At 39.6% G+C, this 23,334-nt stretch overlaps 1 protein-coding gene and 3 long non-coding RNA genes across 4 annotated transcripts in view; 2 read left to right on the top strand and 2 right to left on the bottom strand.

Annotated features, from left to right (window-relative positions):
• LOC145444644 (uncharacterized) overlaps positions 1-1,095 on the top strand; it is a 226,754-nt gene extending 225,659 nt beyond the window's left edge. Inside the window, exon 4 of the mRNA XM_080322691.1 lies at positions 660-1,095. Within this exon, the coding sequence (XP_080178817.1) occupies positions 660-681 (22 nt within the window). The 3' untranslated portion in view covers positions 682-1,095. The remainder of the gene's footprint in view (positions 1-659) is intronic.
• An 8,215-nt stretch (positions 1,096-9,310) lies between these two features.
• On the bottom strand, positions 9,311-10,198 carry LOC145439598 (uncharacterized). The gene is made up of 2 exons (XR_013915294.1): positions 9,767-10,198; positions 9,311-9,398 (listed from the first exon to the last, which is right to left on the bottom strand). It is a non-coding gene; the product is annotated as an uncharacterized LOC145439598 (long non-coding RNA).
• A 1,389-nt stretch (positions 10,199-11,587) lies between these two features.
• LOC145450682 (uncharacterized) lies at positions 11,588-23,228 on the bottom strand. The gene is made up of 4 exons (XR_013918573.1): positions 22,283-23,228; positions 19,065-19,142; positions 15,008-15,113; positions 11,588-13,254 (listed from the first exon to the last, which is right to left on the bottom strand). It is a non-coding gene; the product is annotated as an uncharacterized LOC145450682 (long non-coding RNA).
• Positions 15,189-16,023, top strand: LOC145452415 (uncharacterized). Its single transcript, XR_013919364.1, has 2 exons — positions 15,189-15,588; positions 15,653-16,023. It is a non-coding gene; the product is annotated as an uncharacterized LOC145452415 (long non-coding RNA).
• Positions 23,229-23,334: the final 106 nt, after the last annotated feature.

Genomic DNA, 23,334 nt, shown 5'->3' with positions numbered 1-23,334 from the left:
AGAGATAGGGTTTGAATTAAAATGAGAAAATATAAATTATTTACCAAGTAGATTAGAATTAGTGCAGAGAATCATTTCACAAAATAGATTCAAGTTACATTACCGGCATTTGCTCTAATTGGTCTAATTAGACAGCTTGAATTATCTAATTATCCAATTCTGACAGCAGTACGCTTATCGTCACCAATATTTTAGGCTTTCCATAAAACAAGCCGATAGCTACTTTTCGAGTGTCATTGATACTTGATATTGTTAACAGCACCGCAATTTCTCTCATCGAAATATTAACTGTTAACAAAGTCCTCTAGCAATTACACCGTCCCAGCCAATACCGCTCCCGCGATACGATGTGTTGTCTGCAGGTTTATTTTCATGGAATTCGTGTACTGACTAAATATGTTACCTTATATTGGATTGTGTGCCGACGATACGTGAGAATCGTCTCACGAAAATTTAAATGCCGAATTGTCCTGTAGATTCAATCCCTACGAGTCATCCGACTCTGATCCCAGGTACTCTACAGCAAGTCGAATTCTATTTTGTGCATTGTTATGATATACCCGTGCGAACAGTTAGTTTTCCTGCTCATAGTCCGAATAGTTTGCTGACGTAATTGATTGACTGGGATAGTGATTTATTCAGAGGTATTTGTTTTTCAGGGAGTCGAATAAAACGCAGTAGATGCAACATTTTTACTCGTGTACAAGAGCCTATCGTCATCAACAAAATTGAGACGTGCAGAGCAGGATTACTGCTATTCGTTTTAGAATTCAAACTGACTATTTCATGTTCAATCGATGCAATTTCACGAAACTATTTCTAATATGGATTTTACAATTAAGTATTCAAAACAGCTGCATAAAGCTTCACAAATCGACGAAAACAATGGTAATGCCATAAATTTCACATCGAACCTGCATATTTCCGAAGAGAAATGTTTTACGGCACAAACTACTGGTTGAATTGATTTGAATGTGAAGGTTGTTTGACTACAGTAGAGTTCAAGCCGTCATCCTGTTGAATTGTTTGCTATTATAAGGATTTACTCGCAAGTTGGGATCGACTCGCGGGATAAAATATATATATATACCATCGTCCTACACCTATAAATAATTGATTATAATAAAAATTACATAAAAATCATGAATATGGAAAAGTGGTATATTCTTAGATGTGTACTGTGTACTGTCTTTACGTTTTGTGTGATGGATTATGATTTAATTTAAATACTTCAAAAAACCCAAAAAATATAAAATTAAGGCCCTGAGGTGCAGCTAGCCTCGCAAAATTTTCAAATTGCGATATTTTCTAATCAGTCAATCCTAGATTCTCAAAAATTGGTGTGTGAACTGTTCATACCCAACTTCATATACTGTATAAATTTCAGCATTTCACAATAATTCCTTGGGCCCCAATTGGGGGGGGGGGAGATTGGTTAATCGGACGGTTAGTACGAGGAAACGCCTGTCTCATCGACGGATGCTGAGAGATTTTAACCAATGCTTCATAAAGTGTCCCGAGGCCTCTAAGCACCTGCTGAACTGCTTTAAACTAACGAATTTTCGAAAAAATCAACAAAATATTTGTTTTGTACCAGTACAGTGCCGAATTTTCGATTTTTTTTTCATAAAATTCAGATCATAAGTAGCATTGCAAGTACACTGAAATTCCTACAGCAAAAACAATAAGTTCAGCAGGTAGAACAGTCCTACTGCTTGTACTGAGCCATGTTTGATAAGAATTGAAGGTCTTCTGATATCAAAATTTCCTCTCCCCGTGACATCATATTACGAAAAACTAGAAATGGGAGAAAATCAACTTTGAAAATTGAAAAAAAATTGGTGAAAAAGTAAAGCAGGTATTTGAAATTTGTTGCTTTTCAATGGTGCAGGCATGCTTCAATCAGTCCATAGCGAAATCTGAAGGCAATTGAATGTGCCTAAATGCAAAATAAGTCATGTAGAGTATGAGTGATTTGATCACTTTTTACTCAAAACTGCTATACCACACCTAAAAAATTTGCATACCTTGATTGGACATTAGTTAGATGTTGTCAAAATGAAACAACATATCAAGAATACTGCGACATTGTCAAAATACCCATTTCAGTTGGTATGAGTCAAGATACTACACTCATACTTCCCCCCGAGATCTTTCAAACATACAATTTTTAGCATCAATTTCATCATAACACTCCGGGACTAATTTGAGTTGCATAATCGTTATGCATAGCCTGTGCAGTTCCAATATCATTTGCCGGATGAGCCACAGTCAGGCAATTCACAATATTTAGAACAACTACATCAAAACTGTAGAAATTGCGAGGAAAAACGATTCCGCCGAATCCAAACCACCATTATCAGATGTTGAAAGCTCCAATCTTTTTCAAAGGATTTCTTCGATTATTCAGTTCAGGAACCACTGGTTCTTTTCTACCATGATTTCTTCTTTTCCTATGCCAAATGACTTCGTAGTGTATGGCTTTGTCCTAATCGTCAATTAAGCTATCAACAAAATACCAATGCATCTTGAAAAATATACAATATGATAAACAACGCTCATAATAAAACAGCTTTAAGCTCTTACCAGGTTAGCGATCGGCAGCTAGGCTGCTGGCCAACTGAATGTTTTGATAGTCACGCCTCATCGATCAGACATATGGCTCTTCTATTTATTGTATGAAATCAGCATTGCAGAGTGCTTATAGACAATTTTGAGCAAGTTAGAATGAACGAAAGTATATGGGGGGTGACTTTCTCAGAAAATGAGATATTTCAAATCGTATTTTAACATACTTCTAATTCGAAATCAGACAAGAGCAATACATTTTTGAAAAGAGCTAGTTTCATAATTTAAGATTCTGCAATAAAAAAAAATTGGAAAATTTTGTGATTCCAGCTGCACCTTAGGGCCTTGAAAATTTTGTTGAAAATGAATGTAGTGTAGTATATGAAATCCATTGTAATGTCAATTATGTAGGATTCTCCATGTTCCATCATGATCTAGTGATCTTTCTCTATATCTTTAGTACAGTTGACTTCAGGAGAGTGTTGAAAGGTATACTTACCGAGTTTAAAACTTTCATTACCAAGATATTTCATGACCTTGATATTATTCTGTAGATAGACGGTTGCTGTACTTCGAGCCAACGATTTTTCTTGCTTCTATGACCAATGACCAAGTTTTCGGCTACCTTGATGTTTCTAAATGCTTCGAGTATAATATAATTGGCTCATTTCTCTTGATGAGATAGTTTATTATTGTTATGTGATTAATTGATTCTAAATTACTTAATACACCATAGTTAACAGAAAATGAGGCAAATTGTCAATCCATAACATCGAAATTTCAGATAATGTTATGGATGTGAGATGTGATTCAATGTTTCCTTTTTACTAAAATATAGTGATTTGCTGCTTGGCATTCTATAAATTACTCTTACTGTCCATTGTGACTAATTTGCAATTAAACTGACATTATCCGCAACTCATTATAACTCAAGAGTATTGTTAATGACTGCTAATCAGTATCTGCATCTTAGACTTAGAGAGTAGTGGCTGAAATTTCCGTGATTTTATGTTGTATTGGGCTGCGTTTTCATGTTATGAAATGTATAGAATCGATTTGAAATAAATATTAATCAGTTATTTGAGCCTTGTATTTTCTTTGGTTTATTTAACGCAAACAATTTGACAAAAGATTGTATAGCAATCTGGATATATGCCAGACAATTGTTTCATTTGTCAGAACTTGATTCGGATTAGAGGCAGGTAGACTTGGTGAAGATGTGAGGATATGTATCGTCATTTGTCGGTAAATGTTGGAATGTTATAGGCATGCGTTGTAGGGTGGAGTGAAAATGACTTTTTTTCAAATCCTAAAAAGGGGGTTTCAAGTCCCGAAAATGACTTGAAACTTCAATAAAAATTGGTTTTAGGGGACTGCCTCCATTTTCCAGCCGGTATTACCCAATGTCTGTGCGAGAGGGGGTGAAATTGCCCATCTCGACAACCACTAGTCATGGGGTCATGAAAGCTTCCAAAACATCATGTTTCCATCAGTCTTAAGAAGAAAGTTTTCCCTATTGTGAACACAAAACGAGTTATAGCCGAAAAACGCTAGATTTTTGAAGCCGGTAAATGGCGGGAGTAACTAAGTTACATGCTAGTGTGATTTACACAAGAACAGCTAAATAAATCAAACTCGTTATATGTAAAACAAAATTTGACTTCTTTTGAAGTGTCAAAAAAAATCGCCCTAGTAATGAATTTGAACCATATCTAGTACTTTGAAATTTCAACTTGACTTGACTTAACTCGGGTCACCTCCAAAAATCGAGTGACTTGAGTTGACTCGAGTCAAAATGTGCAATGATTCGAGATGACTTGTGATTCGAAGGCAGTTACTAAATCCCAACACTGCCACGAACATTAGCAGTCTTCACTAAGGGATTTTGCATATGCACTCTTAGCGAAAAAAGTGGTTATACACACCCCAAAAGGTGGTACACGAAAACAGAACTTACGTAACGCTGCCGGTGTGAATGACCAGAATCCACCCCATTCCTTGCGGTGTATATCGGATATCTCAACCTAGCCATTAGAATTGATTGGGGCGGAATTTCAATATATACACCCCACTTGAAATCCTGCATCTTCTTCCAAATAGCACGCTATTGCAAATAAACTTTCTTTGATTGCATATATTCGATATCAATTGAACCATAATAACATAAAATGGAAACATATTTCGTGAAATAACAAAAATAGAGATCCCAGCGACGGAGATAAAAATTCACTGAAAATACTGCTCGAAGAACATTGCCCATGTAGTATTGGGAAGTCGCCTCCTCCAGGTTTCCGAAAAACACTCTTGTATGGCGAAGGCTGAGTCACTATCTTCAGCAAGAACTTGTGGCATCATCCTGAAATCAAAATGCATATTCACAACCCAAATAACAGGCACATATGCTAACATGCATAACTTAATGAAAGACCACAAAAATAGAAGCCATTACAAAGTATATATATATTCACAAAGTACTTACAAAAAATCAGATGTTACACTTGCTAAGGAATTGCAGCACAGACTGTGGTCCGATAGGGTGAACTTACCGCTATAGGAAACATGTTCAGACACGATCACTGTATGTGTGGGCAATTAGGCATCGACAAGATGGAAATTGATGGATAGTTTTCATGCAAACGGCATGTAACAGGCAGACTTGGACAACTAGAAAACGTTCCCTTTTTCCAAATTGGATTGGAATTATATTACAACTACAAGTTTTTTTTCGAATTAGAGTAGAATTAAAATTTGAGCTACACAGTTGGAAATTAGATTAAAATTATAATTCTACCTAACAGTTTTTTTCAAATTAGATTAGAATTAGAATTACTGAAATCGCCAAAAGTTGAATCAAACTCCGTTATCATCAAATCATAGTTCATCTTATGAGCATGAGAATAGCAAATTTCTACTGTACAGTAGGGGTGTTCAAAAATGACTTTTTTTTTCAAATCTACTGGCTACTTGATAAAACTGTTAGGTTACCTAATTGAAGCCTGCACACCAAATTTGGTTTGATTCCAACCAGTAGCCGCATTGCTACAGGAGAAGAAATTTTTTATTTATTATATGAAAACGAACGAAAAAAGATTCAAAATCTTCTGTTCACCCCATTAAATTGTTAGGTTGTCTATAGCAACAATGCTCAACCGATTTGGCTCAATTCCAACCAGTGGAAGCGGAGTTATTGCCGTCAATAAATTTTGGATTTGAATAAAATAGTATTTACGGTGACCGATTCTTTAATCCAGTGGTTCTCAACCGGTGTGCCGCGGCACACTAGTGTGCCAATTGGACTGCTCAGGTGTGCCGCGAGCAAATGTGGTAAACTATGTCGAAGTATAAGAAAAATCCAAATTTGGAGTGTGTCATTGTAGGTTTTTCTATTGAATTTACCCGATCAAGACACACGATGCACAATACGATGCAGTGAACACATATAAGGATCTCGAGGCGACCGTATCTCAATCTGACATCCCCATTAGGTCATGGATTGGGTCTTTCTCTGGGCTTCATATTGTAAAGACGCTCTGAGCACAGCAACGTATAGGGGCGGAGAATCTAATAAATCTGCGATTCTTCGTGACTTGCTACTGCACTGCCATGAATCAAACTGGGGCCTCCACCGTCAATGGGGGTGATACGCTAGTTTGCCCACGCATAGTAGCATTTAGAGCGGTGATAACTAAACTCGGGCAATTGTACCGTGATATTGAGGTGTGGCTGAAGGTGTTCACCTTATACTTATCACCCCCACCAGAACCGGATGCAGAACAGGGATATGACGCAGGTTGATGACCTTTTTGTGTTTCTATTTGTAGTTGTATTCTTGCCATGTCTTGGTAATCGATGATCATTTTACGCCATACCGATATTACTTATTTTGATTCCTGAGATGCCAAGCACGGCCCCCCACTTTTTGTGAGACACTGCTTTTGCGTAACGGAGGACGAGTAGCAGCCTACATAAACCTCCAACACCTAGGAAGCATTCTCACTATCGAGAAATGAACTCATTTGGAAGTGATATTCACGTTTACAAATTAGAATTACCAACATAGCAATTCACATTGCGATTGTTAGGTAGCGTGCCAGCATTGGTGGAAAAATGTAGGCTCAGGACGAAAAGGTATGTTGCAGGCGACAAATTCGGGAATTGAGAATAAAGTTAAAAAATTATATCAGTTACAAATTTCTCCGCCGCGGAGGTTTATTATTCCGGTTTGTTGGAACTGCAATTCAACTGCGGGTGGCTGCCAGCAACACTATTGAGGTATACTATCCCCACAGGAGCCATTACACGATCTGCGTGGAAATGAATTTGACATAATACACATCTACGCTTCTGTATCGGTTAGTGGCGGTCGCGACTGGACTCTTCGATGCGACGGTTAATTACATCGACAATGCGTTTGGGCAGACTTTATTGTCAAGCCAATCTCACGAAATTAAGCTCAGCCTGGAGTTTAAACGAGATCACAGCAGACAAGTTATGTGGTAGCGGATAATTCAAAACCTCGCACGGAAGCGGAGAAAGTTATTCTTCCGGCCTGCAATAAAATTGTAAAGAAATGTTTGGGAAGAATTGTAAACGATTCCCATGTCTAATGATACCATTCGCATACGTATTTGAGAGATGTCCGCTGAGATAAAAGAAAACTCAAGCAGAGAAAAGATTACTTGAGTGCTCTGAAAAGGTAGTAGTACTTCGTCATTGACCACCTCTGTAAGACTATGGTTGCTGCTATGCGCATTCTGGTAGTTTGCCTGTGCCGTAAGCCAAAAGAGTTCAGAACCACTGTGCTAGTGTGCCGCGAACTATTTCTCATTTTCAAAGTGTGCCGCGAGGTCAAAAAGGTTGAGAACCACTGCCTTTATTCATTTATGACTGTTGTGCCCACCGTAAATACTATTTTATTCGAATCCAAATTTTACGAAATCAATAACTCCGCTTCGGCTGGTTTGATTTGAGGCAAATTTGGTGGGCATCGTTTCTATAGACAACCTTACAATTTCATGGGTGAACAGAAAATTTTGAATTTTTTTACTAATTTTTAAATAATAAATAAAATAACTTTCTTCTCCTGTAGCAATGCGGCTACTGGTTGGAATTGAACCAAATTTGGTGTTTAGGCTTCAATTCCGTAATCCAACAATTTTACCAAGTAGCCAGAAGAATTTGAGAATAAAGATTCATTTTTAACACCCCTACTGTACAGCAAGCCTGGCTTGTTTCGCACTATACAGTTCTCCTGTAGTATTTCCAGGAAAACCAGACATTAGATTAGACTTAAAATTAGACCATAGAAAGATTTCATACATTCGATTAGAATTGGAATTAGAGCAGAGAAACATTTCACAAATTAGAATAGCTTCAATTAGGATAATTAGACAACTAGAATACTAGCAACACCGCCCATATCAGAAATAACTGAATATATTTTTGAAGATTCTTGCTGTTAGTAGTGTCATATGCCATTAGTAATTTTATATTAGTCGCGAAGATTCATATCGCAATTTTCAAGGTAGAATCCTCTGAAAATCTGCGTACCATACTTGACTATTTTTCCAACATTTCGTATTCTACTTCCACTTGGCGTAGTTTTGACTTGTATTGGAAACTGTTGCATCTACTTGTAATCGAGTATAAATTGAAGTTGGTATTTCTACATCGACTTGAGTAGCAACGCTGGTAACTTTGACCATCTCTGCTTTGGTTTACCTCATAGATGCGACTACGAAAGTTGTCATCAGGTGTCATTACTAGGGCAATTTTTTTGACATGTCAAAAAAAGTCAAAATTAGGTCAAAATTGTAGCGTTAGGTCAAAATTTGTCAAAATAGTTTACAAAATTTGTCAAAATTGTTTACAAAGTCAAACATTTTTTGACCTCTGCATTTCGTTTGTATCGTAGATTTTGCGCTGTCGGTGAACTTATCATTTGATATTTTACAGCTTGTAGCCTACTTTATAGGCCTACCGTTGTAAACGGACCATCGTCTGCTAATTGTGAATCATAAAGGGTCAAATGAAACAAATATGGACATGGTTTTATGGTCAACGTACCACAATATCCTAGCTGAAGCAAGAATGCTTGGACATTGCATGGTTCTTATATCAAGAAGCGCAAGCTTAAAAATTGTGATACAGACAACATTGTCAGAATGAAGCAACACGGTTTGTCACCAGCAGTATGCACACAACTTGAGTGTTGTCAGCCAACAAATGCTGCTGTTGAACGTTCTTTCTCCGTTCTTGGCAAGCTACGTAGTAAGGACACACACTTTCTACCCGAGAATGTAGGAAAGGATCTTTCGTTGTACTACAACAAATTTTAATTATTTCCACCAGCCTGAGGGTTCTGTACTAGCATACATAACTGATGACGCAGCCTATCCCTTTCAGCCCTGGCTCATGAACCCTTTTACCTGAAACACAAACAGAGTATAAGCTAAAGCTAATTTCAAATATGTAATATAGATTTCCTTTCTGCTGCCCTTAAAATTCACAATTGCTTTTTCAGAAACTTAGCAAAGCACACATGAAGGTTGAAAGATTTTGGTCGACTGAAGTTGCGGTGTTCGGTTTTTCTCAGAAACTGCAATCCGCTAAGGCCAGAATGATACGGAGGATGGTATACGCAATGAAGACAAGACCTGGCGGTGATCCAAGTATCGCTGGCCCAGACGTCGGAAATGCCCTGTGTGACTTTCTCAATAAACAATGCTCTTGCTTAACCAGATGTGTATGTGCTGTTTCATTTTATTCATGAGAGAAACTATAACTTAATGCACAGTTCCACCTTTTTCATCAGTATCCTCCATCTAGACCTGCGAAAAGATCAGATTAAGTTACACTTGCCTAACATTGCATAACAAAGGAATGACTTGGTTGTAACAAGAAAATGAAGGCATAGGTGAAAACCAAATTATGACTTGGATGATGTACGATGGCTTACCAGCCCGTTGGTACAATTTGAATTTTGGTTAGTGAGTAAGAGACATCATTCTCTGCTGTGCTGCCACTATCGAAGCAGATGTTACTAAATCCCCTTTTCAGTAGGCGTATATATGACGGTGACTGACCTACGCACAGCATATCCGTGGTTAGAAACTTGCCTTTGATATAACAAATTTGGTAAGGGTAGAGATCACCTACCAAATTAGTGTTGAAGTCCTAAAGTTTTCAGGCAACTCACCCAATGCTGCATCATTTGGAGATGGTGTTGTACCTTTTTAGCTGTGCTCTGTTTACAAAACCACAGAAAAAAGAAGCCGACTAGTAGTCAGTGACTACGAATTGTGAGCATACAGAATATTATCCAAGAATAATGCATTCCCAACACCATTACACAAGAAGATCAAAATGCCGCAGGTAGCTGACCTCGAAATACAAGCAGCCTGAATGAACAGCGCGTTACCGTAACTAAAAGTTTGATTGACAGCCTTCCGGGAACCCAGCTGCGCCATTCGTGTTCATACTCAGTCGGTCCCGTAAAAATCTCCGAAAATAAGCGCGTTCATACCGCCCCGAAACACCAGTGTTATGTTCACATAGAGGGGTTCCGGTAAACATTTTCGAGAAATGTTATTCCCGGAACCCCGGTATGAAAAGGGCCTTAGAGGGAACATTGCTTGGACAACTGGAAAATTTTCAGCTTTTCCGAATTAGATTAGAATTAGAGCTACACAGCTTGTTCCAAATTAGATTAGAATTAGAATTAGAGCTTTACAGCTTACGACATAGACTAGAGCAGGGGTTCTCAACCCGCAGACGAATATTTTGCGGCCCGCGACATCTCTCCATATAATCACTACTGGCCCCGTATTGTTATGGAATACCGATGTGTCACATTTGTCGAAGAACGGTTGTTGTAACAAAGCCTAGAAGCTTGAAATGATAGCACGGTAGTTTCATCTGGAGTTATACATATTCAACGGTGCTAGCTTGGTTTCAAGCCCATCAATCCATATTTCGAATCATTTTTAAAATTGCCGACGACGTGACAGACGCATTGTTCAAAATTGCCTGGAATATCGCTAAACCCAAGAATCTGCTAGAGAAGGTATGACTTCAATAAAACTTCAACGCACTGAGCGAATATTCGCTGTTTCTGGAACTTAGCAGCAATGTCCTACATCACTTGACAAATTTCGAAGCTACAGTTGTCTGATTCAACACTTACCAGAAGTCGATCTTTTATCGCATATTCTGTAACACGTTGCCAGGTAGACTGCTTTAGCCTAGCATTGAACATATCCATCAATGCACACAGTGCACAGACATTGCATAGCTAATTATCCAGGTGCTTTTTATCATAGTGGGCATGGACATATTTCCAGAGGAAATGCTGACGCAAAAAACGTGGGAAGGGGACCAGGACATCAATTTGACAAAGCTGACTTCTGTAACTATTGGTGTAGGGCTCCCGTCATGGAAGGAAAGGATACCCAGCAAACACATTACGGCATTACGGATAACTTGTCATTTGGCACAGAGTCAGCCTACCGCTATCCGGTTGCACCGAACGTGTCGACTCCTGCTGGTATCCAGTGGGTGACCACTGATCATCCATCAAGTCATTTCTGAGTCACTTCCTGGCCACTGTAGGGACAAAGTCCGTTTGGGACCGATATCCATAGACTAGCCACTGATCAACCCTCTGAATACTAGCTAGCTCCTGGACCTGCATATTTCCTTACCACAGGTTAGCGACGCACAAATACACTTTCACAAGATTGATTTTCAGGCAAAAAGTTTATCAGGCAAAAAGTTTATATTATCGAATTGTCAACAATAAAAACTAAGCAGCAACGAGTAAAATTAACAACGGCTCTAAATCACGTCAAAATCAATCACTAACTCTAGTTCAAGACATACAATAACGCAACAGGTGGACTCAAAAATATCACAAGCAGTCGATCAATTAATCAATCAGGCTAAAAATATGATGACTACGAAGTATGTACACTGGGGGGATTACAGAATACCACACATACTCAACTTATCAGAACTACCAGAGGTTGGCAAGTTTTGAAAATCATTATAGGCAATAATAAAAACTGCAGCAAAGTACAGCACAGCATTGAGTCAAAGCAACAATAATTGTCAATCAATCAAGGTAAAGAAGCATGCACAGTGCACACTGGAAGGATTACAGAATACGACACACGGACAAGTGTTGAAAAATTATGATAGGTATAAGCAACTACCTAGAATTCTGCCTATGAGAATAAACAAGACACGCACTGCATTACACATGCACATTAGGGCTATTCAAAAATAACTTTTTTTCTCAAATCGTACTGGCTACTTGATAAAATTGTTAGGTTACCTAATTTAAGCCTACACACAAAATTTGGTTCAATTCCAGCCAGTGACCGCTTTGCTACAGGAGAAGAAAGTTCCTATTTATTATCTAAAAATAAATAATAAAAAATTTGAAAATTTTCTGTTCACCCCATGAAAGTGTTAGGCTGTCTATAGAAACGATGCTCACCAAATTTGGTTCAATTCCAACCAGTGGAAGTGGAGTTATTGCCGTCGAAAAATTTGGATTTGAATAAAATAGTATTTACGGTGAGCACAACTATAATAAATAAACAAAGAATCGGTCACCGTAATTACTATTTTATTCAAACCCAAATTTTTCGACGGCAATAACTCCGCATTTTTGAAGAGCACTAATGCACAGTTGCACACACACAAATGTATCAGAAAAACAGAGGCTGGCAAGTTTTGAAAATCATTATGCCAACAAGACATAGCGATACATTCAAAATTGCAGTGCAGTAAAAAAGCACAGCATCGAGTCGAAGCAACAACTGTCAAATCAAGTTGCAAAATTACGTTCACTATATGAGAATACCATAGGAAAAAAAATTCAAAGTGGCAGGTTGAAGTTCTTCAATGACAGTAAAAAGACATGCACCGTTGCACACTAGGGAAATATCCGACGTTGACATTTAAGAATTAAGATGGCAAGTTTTGAAGGTGAAGAGGTAATACGAATAGAGATACAAAAAAACAGGATGTTTTATTCTGGTCAAATGCTCGTTACGACATCCTCTATGTGCAGATCTGTCACACATTGAGCAAGGTGCAGTATAACAAACAAAGCACTTCTACTCGGGTTTCGCCTACTTGTACTGCATGTTTTTTTACTACTTCTACTTAGGTTTTTCAGACATAACCAGATAGATAGCCCCTAGAATGTAGTAAATAGTGAATGCAATTTAGAAATCGCACTATAATTGGAGTGCCATTATATATTATTCGCATACATCCTGCAATTTTGAAAGCGGCCTCTACCAACTGCTGTAACCTGCAAGTGTGTGACTCGTTCTACTTTTGGAAAGTAATCAAGTAGTCACAATTTCAGATCCACCTTTACTTGAGCAGCAAGGATGACTCACTTTCACCCCTTTTTGATCGTATATACCGTTTCTAGAGCGGATGAAAATCATAATCAGCAGATTCAACTGTAACTTGTAAAAAATTCCACAGCAAGCAATGCACACTTGCAAGCAACAATCTCTCTAGCTGGAAATATCTTCAATCTTCATACAGGTTCAACTTGCAACGAGGTCAAAAGTTGGTATGAGGGAAATGACTTTATACTGCATCCTCTTCCTTGTCTCCTGCGTAAGACTGAGACAGGATACGGACTCGTTCTGCATTCTTGTCCTAAAATAATTAGCAAGAAAATCATTACAAGCGAACATGAAACGATCCTTCAAAATGCTACCAATTCCGAACGCCTTGCAAAATTCATTCAAACACTGACAAAGTACAGCATACTATGCATAAACGCACAAATCATGAATATTAAAATTTATGATTATTATGGAACAGTGGACACTAGGGGTGTTCAAATAAAACTTTTTCAAATTTGATTGGCTTAGCTGGCAAATCATTAGGTTACCTAAAATACCTTGCACAAAAAATTTGACTCATTTCAATTCGCAGATGCTGAGGTCATCCAATTAGAAATTTCCATCATTTTTCAAATAATAGTATTTACGGTGGAAAATTTCACCACTCCGACATGATCAAAATGCCTAAGATGTAGGGATGCTTTTTCCCACTCATTTCCATCTTTACAGGGGCCTATGGTAGAATTTGGATGAAGACATCGCCAGTTGACGAAAAAAAGATACGACACGGATTAGCTGGAAATTAGTAGACTTCATTGAAATAGCTAATAGACATGTTCAAATGATGGTGATATACTTTGCAAATAAACTACTTTTCACACTAATATTAACGACCACGAAAATGAAAAAAAAATGACACATAGGTAAAACAAGGGTAAATATATGAGTATGGTCATGGTCATAGGCGCCGAGTTACGGGGTGGCACCCCATTCAATATGCTGAAACGCCCGCCGTCCGCGATGTCAATGAGCAAGTCCGTGATATCGCGTAAATGCCAACTATTTACCATTAACCGATACACACGCAAATAATTGAATACGCAGCTTCGTAGGCGGCGACAAACTAATGCTTGAAACGCCCCAATAAATTGTAACCCGGGCAGCTTCGTAGGCGGCGACAAACTAATGCTTGAAACGCCCCAATAAATTGTAACCCGGGATTTCGACATGCATTTGTCGTGTTGTCAGACTAGGTTCCGACCCATTGTGCTGTATTCAAGTTGGTGAATTACTGATTAGATGCGCCAGGCGAGGCCTACAATATTCGTATCGTAGGCCTCGGATGCGTGCTTTTTCGTCTGCTATCATCTGTGGGCTACTAATTCTTGTCTGGTTTATACACTCGCATTTCCTCGATGTCACGTGTCGCCGTGTCGGTGTTTGATTCGTTGGTAATACTGCGCATTGTGCAGTGCACGGCGTTAAATTACGTTGTCAAATAGTGATGCAACACGAGGTTTTCTGTGGCGTAAATTCTGAATTTATTCGATTAGTTCGAACGGGAACCTTCTATTTTCCAATACAATAAACTTCATTGCTGGACGGACTCGAGCTCAACCATATCGCGGATCGAATTTCAAACCATTTAGCGCGTCCGCATGCACGCTATAATCGCGTGTGTGATAACATTGCTGGCCTAAACTATAGCGTCTGCTACAGACATCATATGATTTGCCTGCTATCTCTACTTATTTGATTGTTATGTTATACTGGCTTAAGACTGCCAGCGTCAAATTGAATAAACCTGAATCTGCGCAATTGGCCACGAACAGACGCGAACGAATGTAATTGATTCGCGCTAATACTGAAACATAAGAAGATGCATGTACTTAACCGTAATAAATGATGCTAACTTGGTAAATTTGGAGAAATTTCAAACCCCTCCCTTGTTTCATCTGGTCACCCTATGTAAAAAAGAAGTCGACGCCTATGAGTATGGTTATGCAATATCACCATTATCCCCTCTGCGCAATATATTTAGACAATCAATATATTGCATCTACCTCGTATTGCTGATTTCTGTTTTTGGATGGTGCATGGCGCAACACCGATCTGACTTCAATCTCGTATTCCTTTTCCGGAACAGTCGTAGAATATTGCAACAAGCACCTAAACAGGAAGATTATAGTAAACAATACATAGAGACGACAACTAGTTCAACCTACGATATATAATATATTGTATAAACTAGGGTTAGTTCGGATATCAATAATTTTCACTATCCGGATAACGGATATATCCGGATATTTTGGAATTTATCTAACCGGTTAACCGGATAATAACTGCTAAGTGAGACAATCGATTTCATTAGGTCTGCATGTAAAACGGATCGCAAAATCATTACACAGTGTTATTGTAGAGTACCTACCTACGCGCGCAGTATGAGCGAATACGAGAAAAACCACACAAATTTAATGTTCACTGCTTCTGCAATGCCCTCTTTATAAAGCACAGATGCATCAATTGTGGGATCCTGTAGCCGGGACCGGAATTTTGTAACAAAGAGTCCACGTTCATTGAATGCTTTTTCAGCTTCCACGGAAGTGGGCTGAATAGAAAGCAGCGCTTCGTAGAGAGTCAAAAGGTTGGCAGGTCGTACGCCGGAAACTTCAACGGCTTTACATCCTTTTGATCATCCTTATGTTTAGGTTTGGAGTACTAGAAGGACGACTAGCTGATACTGGAATTGATGCCGACATGATACCTCGCTCTAATTCACGTGATCAGGCACGCAGCCAGCCGAAAATGTAGGGGGATTGAAATAAAATCAGGGGGTTTCGATTTTTTTTTCGAATTAATCATCAGCGAAAATCAATTACGCTTGCACGCACGCACATTTTTGCGAACATTCGATGTCATTCAGTTTCGCGGTGTCACTCTCAGAATCACTAATTAGAATACACTTAACGGCATATCGTCAACAAGCCATCGAGAGATAGGAGCCAATGCATGCTGGGTCCGAGATGGTTAGGCCAGCGATTATATCGTTCGTAGGCCTATTGCAGATGCGATTGTGTAGGTCAACGATAATATCGTGAGCACCAAGCCAATGAAGATGCGATTGTGCAGGCCAGCGATGGAATAGTGTGTACACTAGGGTTGTTCAAAATTGATCGACTTTCAAAATGTCGTGGTTTTCAGTCCGATTCCCATGCCTTATACCATAAAAACACATTCTAGGTACTTTTTTTCGTAATTCATCCCTTGCATCCGTGTGCACATTGAGCTGGAAGAATATCGGCTAAAAATAGGGGATTCCCCTAAAATTTGAGTGTCGCTATTCGGACTAGGTTAGTAAAACGTCATATATAAGCTGGTTTTATGTAGCTATTGCGGTTGGAGTGCTACATAACCTCACTATAGAAAGTATTGTCAGTTCAGGACACCATTTTCATGTCCCACACTGCCATAGAACTCCTCAAAACTGCCTAAGACTGATAGTCATTTTGTTGGATCACCTATCCTACACTCCTCAACCCTACCCGAGATTGTTCATCAATTGCCGGGATCACCACGTGCAAGAATACAACTGTAAATGTATCATTCACTCACAGCCACATTATAAACATCACATTGTTCAAAGGAAACGAAACAAATAGGCAAAGAAACAGATCAACTTGGCACATTGCATTGCAGTGGGATGCAAAGCTCACTAGAAGTCGTTTCGGAGGGAAATTTGAGGCCTTGGCAGTGCTGGCATAGTCTGCGTATTCCAACGCATTTGAGAAAGGCAAACTTCTTGGCAATCGAACTCTGGAGAGTGCTACAGGAAAAGCACAGGCTGATCTGTCATTTGAACTGCTGGAACTTTATAATTTAACAAATAATGTCAGAGCTCTTGTGTTTGACACAACACCCTCAAACAATGGAAAAAATAAAGGTGCGGTTCTGTTACTTGAAGAATTGATAAACAGGAAAGTTTTCTACTTTATTCTTCTGCTTGTCGCCATCATATTTATGAACTAGTCATCCGGGGAGGTCTGGAAGTGAAGTGTGTTTGGATCTGCGACCACAGGCCCTGAAAATACAGATTTTAATTCCTTCCAAGAAGTGGAAAGATATTAATCAATTAAGAAGCTCTAAAACACTTCAGTTTGATGAATGCAGCTGGTTGGCGATCAAAGCTGATGAAGCTAAGCAAGAAATAATTCCACTGATGAAGCCATATAATGGAAAACAGAAAGAAGTCTTGATAATAAATGACTACAGAGAATGTGCAACAGGCACCTTGGCGATTGTAGCTGCCCAATTTATTGATAATCGTTTTCACAAGCCTGGTGCTACTAATAGCACTGGATGGATGAGTCAAGTGCTGTACTGTCAAAAATGTTCATGTGGAGAGAGCAAATGGGCTATTCTGAAGAGTTCATTAGAAAGTTGCCCTGTTTTATGTCCCAGCTTGGTTGAAAACTGGTAATGCATGTGACGCACAGTATATTGATCTCAAATTCCTTCATGGCATGACAGACTTTTCATTGTGCGATTTCACAGTTGCTGATGTGGCATATAAAAAGATGCGAGAACATCATTGGCATTTTACCGAGGAAACGGTGGTATCAACAATGTTCTTGGCTAAACCAAAGATTCCTGACAAAGTGAAGGAAGCGATGGCTGCTAAATTGCTGCAAATGCCAATCCTTGAACAATTTCGCAGAGGTAGGCTATACCTCTGAGTCTAATCTCTGACTCTGTCTCTGAGTCAATGAGTAGGCCTATGGTTGCTTTAATTGAACCGGAATCATGGTTTCTATTCAATGCTATACATGTCGAACATGATTGGTTTAGTCTTCCAGTTTAGGAATGGCATACTGATTCGCATTTCGTGACTGCTCAAGAATTTGTGAGTAGCGTTGAAATAGTTAACGGCGCAGCAGAGCGTTCGGTGAAATTGAATACCGACTTTGATGCTTTCAAAACAGATGACAAAGAACAGCGAGCGAGCCTCTTACAAGCCGTGGAAGATAACGGGAACAGATATGCCGATTTCTCTAAAGCAACCATTTCATCCGGACCTGATTTAAGTAGTATTTGCCAAGTTGATCTGTTTCTTTGCCTTTTTGTTTCGTTTCCTTTGAACAATGTGATGTTTGTAATGTGGCTGTGAGTGAATGATACATTTACAGTTGTATTCTTGCACGTGGTGATCCCGGCAATTGATGAACAATCTCGGGTAGGGTTGAGGAGTGTAGGATAGGTGATCCAACAAAATGACTATCAGTCTTAGGCAGTTTTGAGGAGTTCTATGGCAGTGTGGGACATGAAAATGGTGTCCTGAACTGACAATACTTTCTATAGTGAGGTTATGTAGCACTCCAACCGCAATAGATACATAAAACCAGCTTATATATGACGTTTTACTAACCTAGTCCGAATAGCGACACTCAAATTTTAGGGGAATCCCCTATTTTTTAGCCGATATTCTTCCAGCTCAATATGCACACGGATGCAAGGGATGAATTACGAAAAAAAGTACCTAGAATATGTTTTTATGGTATAAGGCATGGGAATCGGACTGAAAACCACGACATTTTGAAAGTCGATCAATTCTGAACAACCCTAGTGTACACTGCACATGGCCTATTGCAGATGTGATTCTTCAATCCAGTGGGACTATCGGTTTGTTGAAGACGCGATAAATCAGGCCAGAGACGATAGCCGGGCGCGCGGCAATCAATGGCCTAATTTAACGATCTTCTCAGCAGGAGATCGCGTCACATTACATTGTGCAATGTGTACAGACGCATCTCGCTAATTGGCAACACGCTTCCCGTTAATCGGCCGCGCCAACACTGAATACTACTTATTGAAGCTCACTAAAACGTGTAAAATGCATTAGCAACGGTCCTTTTTTATCCGGCTAACCGACAGAAAAATATCCGGATATCAGATAGTGAAAATACCTGCGGTTAACCGGTTAACCGGTTAACCGTTATCCGGATAATCCAACCCTAGTATAAACTCAGTGCACACAGAGCTTTCTTCCCAGTTCTGCTCAACTTCATCAGTTGCCACTCTATTGGGAAACTCAGGGCTAATCAATTAAATATACCATATACTCACCATTTCCAGTAGGAAATTCCCAGCAGAATGAACCTAGACGACTCTCTCTAGGAAGGGCTACTTGCTGAGACAACGTATCTGAACAGATAAATAACAGTCAGTGGCAACTCAAACACGCAATAACGGACATGGGTTGATTAAACGCAGTCAAATAATGGTAATCTTATAGCTGGCGAACAGAGCGCAAAATTTTATAAAACAGGTCTCAATATAAAGCTGCTTTTGCACTGATTCAGAAAATATAAATTAAAATCTGGTACGGGCACTAAAACCAAAAAAAAATTGCTTTTAAAATCTGCATTGTTTCTAACAAAGGTAGCGGCAGTAGACAATGACAAATCAAATGTGTAGAACTGATTGTGACATCATTGAACGCCTTGGCGAAGTCGTGCTGAATATATATTACAATGAAATTCAAGAACCGCTGTGCCGAATGGAACAAACTGTTTTGTAGATCGGCCTGTTGCGTACCAAGAAATACGCGTTGATAGTAAATTCTACGATATATGTTTAAGCTTTTGTGCTATAATTTATACTTATCCAAAATTTTGAATACGCGACGACGCATAAAATACACAAACTATTCACATTACGACTTATTTGCGCTACAGCCATTGATACGACGCGCTATACTCTGAGAATCACGGGGAACACGGCAAGCGACTTCGCCAAGGCGCCCGCCCAATGATGTCACAATCAGTACGAGACATTGAACGGTCATAGCATAGTGTCCTATATGGTGTCGACACAAGCAAATCGCACGGTTCAATGAAATTGTATCACGTCACAGTTTCCATTTGGCTACAGGCAATTTGACGGTGATTTTTGACCGACTTGCCGAGCATTAAATTTTATGATTCGGGTATCAATCGAAAGCTGACGCTATACTGCTTGCGAAAATATAAATTTTATTCCACTCATGGCCCTGGAACCCCCACAATCTGCCCCAAATTATTCATTGTCGAGAAGATTGGCAGTGTGACGCAACAATGATGTCTGGCGAAACGAGTGACTAGCTCAAGAGCAAGGATGCGGCCGAGCGGCGAGAGTGGGATCAGCTGACGTCGCGGCAATAGCAATGTGCAACCGCGCCACAGAGAAGCGCTGCGCTGTTGATACTTTTTCTATGCGTCTCGGTACAAGCGAGCACACACCAGCCTTTCCTTGACTTGTAAGGGTAGAACTGGGTCCACGGAATGCATTAGGGCCCTACCAATTTTCGCGCAATATCCTTCAGCTGATAGAGATATGTAGGCTACGTCTAAGTAGTCTACATTGGATATGTCAGATTATTATGATATCGATTGCCTAGCCCGCTTGTTGCGTAGGGCTCCAGAGATGCGTGTCGCTGTTGATACTTTTTCTATGCGCTTCGCTAAAAGCGAGCACACACCAGCCTTTCCTTGACTTGTAATTGTAGAACTGGATCCACAGAATGTATTTGGTCCCTACCAATTTTCGCGCAATCCTTCAGCTGTTAGAGATATTTCTAGTAAGAAAAATATACTTTCAAGTAATAAGATTCACTCAAGACCGCAAATTTAGATAATGTAAATATATCATATTGTAGTAATACAACTACAGTGTTGAGTTTTCACTCTAGTCCCCATAAGCACCACGTCGGTGACCTTGCCAAATTCCGAGAAGGCGAAAAAGTGCAAACTCTGTTGGGCCGAATGGACAATGGACATTCAGTTATTCACAAAAGCGAAAACAATACTGCAAATCCGTTTTACGTAAGTTACATTAGGAATATATATACAGGCTACAGAATGAATATAATTCAAATATCTGTGATACCACTGTATTACTTTTGACGCAAAAGGTCCCCGGCAGTCAAAAAAACTATTTGGTGATTGAAAAATGCTAAACCAAATTCCAACGTCAACGTTTATAGTGATATCAGATATATTCCAGTGAAAAACAAAGGTATGAATTTGGTGGTAACATTTTGGAATCATTTGGCAGGTATGGCCCGCAAGCTTTCTGCTAACGGATTGAATCCGGACAGCGATACCAGTTTAATTCGACACTCCTGCTGTTAAACTTTATTCAACAATCAACATTTTACCTGATGCATTCGCGGACCAAATCCTACCCATACGGATCAAATAAAAGCTTGTAATGTATGCTCATGCTCAATGCTCCTTGCTCACACTTAACCATAAAAGCGACTATAGAAAGTATCGACACCCGCCATCAACAGCGCGACGTGTCTCTGGAGCCCTACGCAACAAGCGGGCTAAGACAATCGATATCATAATAATCTGACATATCCAATGTAGACTACTTAGACGTAGCCTACATATCTTTATCAGCTGAAGGATATTGCGCGAAAATTGGTCGGGCCCTTATACATTCTGTGGACCCAGTTCTACCCTTACAAGCCAAGGAAAGGCTGGTGTGTGCTCGCTTGTACCGAAACGCATAGAAAAAGTATCAACAGCGCAGCGTTTCTCTGTGGCGCGTTTGCACATCGCTATTGCCGCGACGTCAGCTGATCCCACTCCCGCCGCTCGGCCGCATCCTTGCTCTTGAGCTAGTCACTCGTTTCGCCAGACAGCATTGTTGCGTCACACTGCCAATCTACTCGACAATGAATAATTGGGGGCTGATTGTGGGGGTTCCAGGGCCGCGAGCGGAATAAAATTTATATTTTCGTAATCAATGCAGAGTCAGCTTTCGATTGATACCCGATTCATCAAATTTAATGCTCTGCAAGCCGGTCAAAAATCACCGTCAAATTGCCTGTAGCCAAATGCAAACTGTGACGTGATACAATTTCATTGAACCGTGCGATTTGCTTGTGTCGACACCATATAGGACACTATGGTCATAGTCTACCGACGTTACATTTGATAGAAAAAATACCGACTTTGGCCTTTCGAGGGCGATTTCCGGGGCGTTCCAGTGCCCGGACCAGATTTTAATTTCTCTTTTCAGAGTCAGTGCGAAAGTAGCTTTCGATTGAGACCCGTCTAATTAAATTGTTCATTCTGGTCGCCAGCTTTAACATTAACGCTGAGTTATCAAATTGGAAGTTTCTACAGTCATCATTGCATGAGCTGAGCATAGAAAATTTCAAATAATTCATAACTTACATACGGTATACCCAGCTCAGCTTTCTAGACTATAAGAGTTAAATAATTTTTTTACAAATCAAACGGTGATAACTGCAGATGCTGTTTTGATACCACATGGAGGAAATAAGCTCTAACCTGCATTTGGTAAATTGGTGATGCACTGTCCGTAAAATCACGACGTTACTGGCAGATTTCTTCCTTCACATTTCTTCAAGATGCTGAGATTTCTTTTCGAACTGTTTCGCCCGAGCTGCAGCAAGATCAGTATCACTGGCCGGGTTGGAATCCCGGTACGTTTAGCGTAATATATTTGGTGTGCAGTATCACACCGTGAGAACAGTTAGTAGAATCTTTGGTGTGCACGAGACACCGATTCCATATTGGATCACTGGTATCAGTGGAACATGTGCATTTTCTTTGAATCTTCTCGTGACCACCCGAATCAGACCTTGAATCGGAATCATATTTGGTAGATCTTCGTATGCGTCGTCTTTTCCCCGCATCCGATGCCGAGCTATCCAAGTTAGTATTGCAATACTCAAACCATAGCGCTGGGTAGAATTGAATATCGGTACTTCAATACTACAATTTGGAAGCCAAGCATTAATATCATGATTGAAATACCAGCAATCACGACTCTTGAGTAGGGATGTCTATCACTCAATTTGGGTTACGGGTCTCATTCAAAAATTCTGATAGCTTGCGGTCAGTCAAGTGTTACCTTCGGCTTCCAATCCATTTCCAGTTATTAATCACAAAACAGTAACTCTTACCTTATGTTGATCAAGAAATCAGGTTTGGTTACAATAAAAGGACGTACTATAACAGTATATCAACTCTAAACCTACCTACCTACCTATACCGAACATCCGTCATAATAGCTCTTTAATACTATATAGGGATTCAATAACCAAGCGCATTTTCGTTGTGCACATACGCCACTTCTGACTATAACCGTATCATTATCATTGACTGACTACACTGCTACAACCAGTGGTTATGATTATATAATCACCGAGCTAAGTGGCACACAGCAAATGTCGAAAATGCTTCTCGCCGCTGACAACAATTCACTTCAAAGAATCACGGTTCAACCTTCCCAGACGAAAATTTGAATCACGTGAACTGAGCTCACTGCGCAATGCGCCACTGCGCATATGGATGAAAAAGGCTAATGATCTCATTCA

This window comes from Botryllus schlosseri, chromosome 1 (genome assembly GCF_051294905.1).
Source record: "Botryllus schlosseri isolate E-star chromosome 1, Bs_hap1, whole genome shotgun sequence".
NCBI classification, from domain to species: Eukaryota; Metazoa; Chordata; class Ascidiacea; order Stolidobranchia; family Styelidae; genus Botryllus; species Botryllus schlosseri.
Note: the sequence above shows the minus strand (reverse complement) of the source record. Positions and strands in the feature narration are given on the sequence as shown.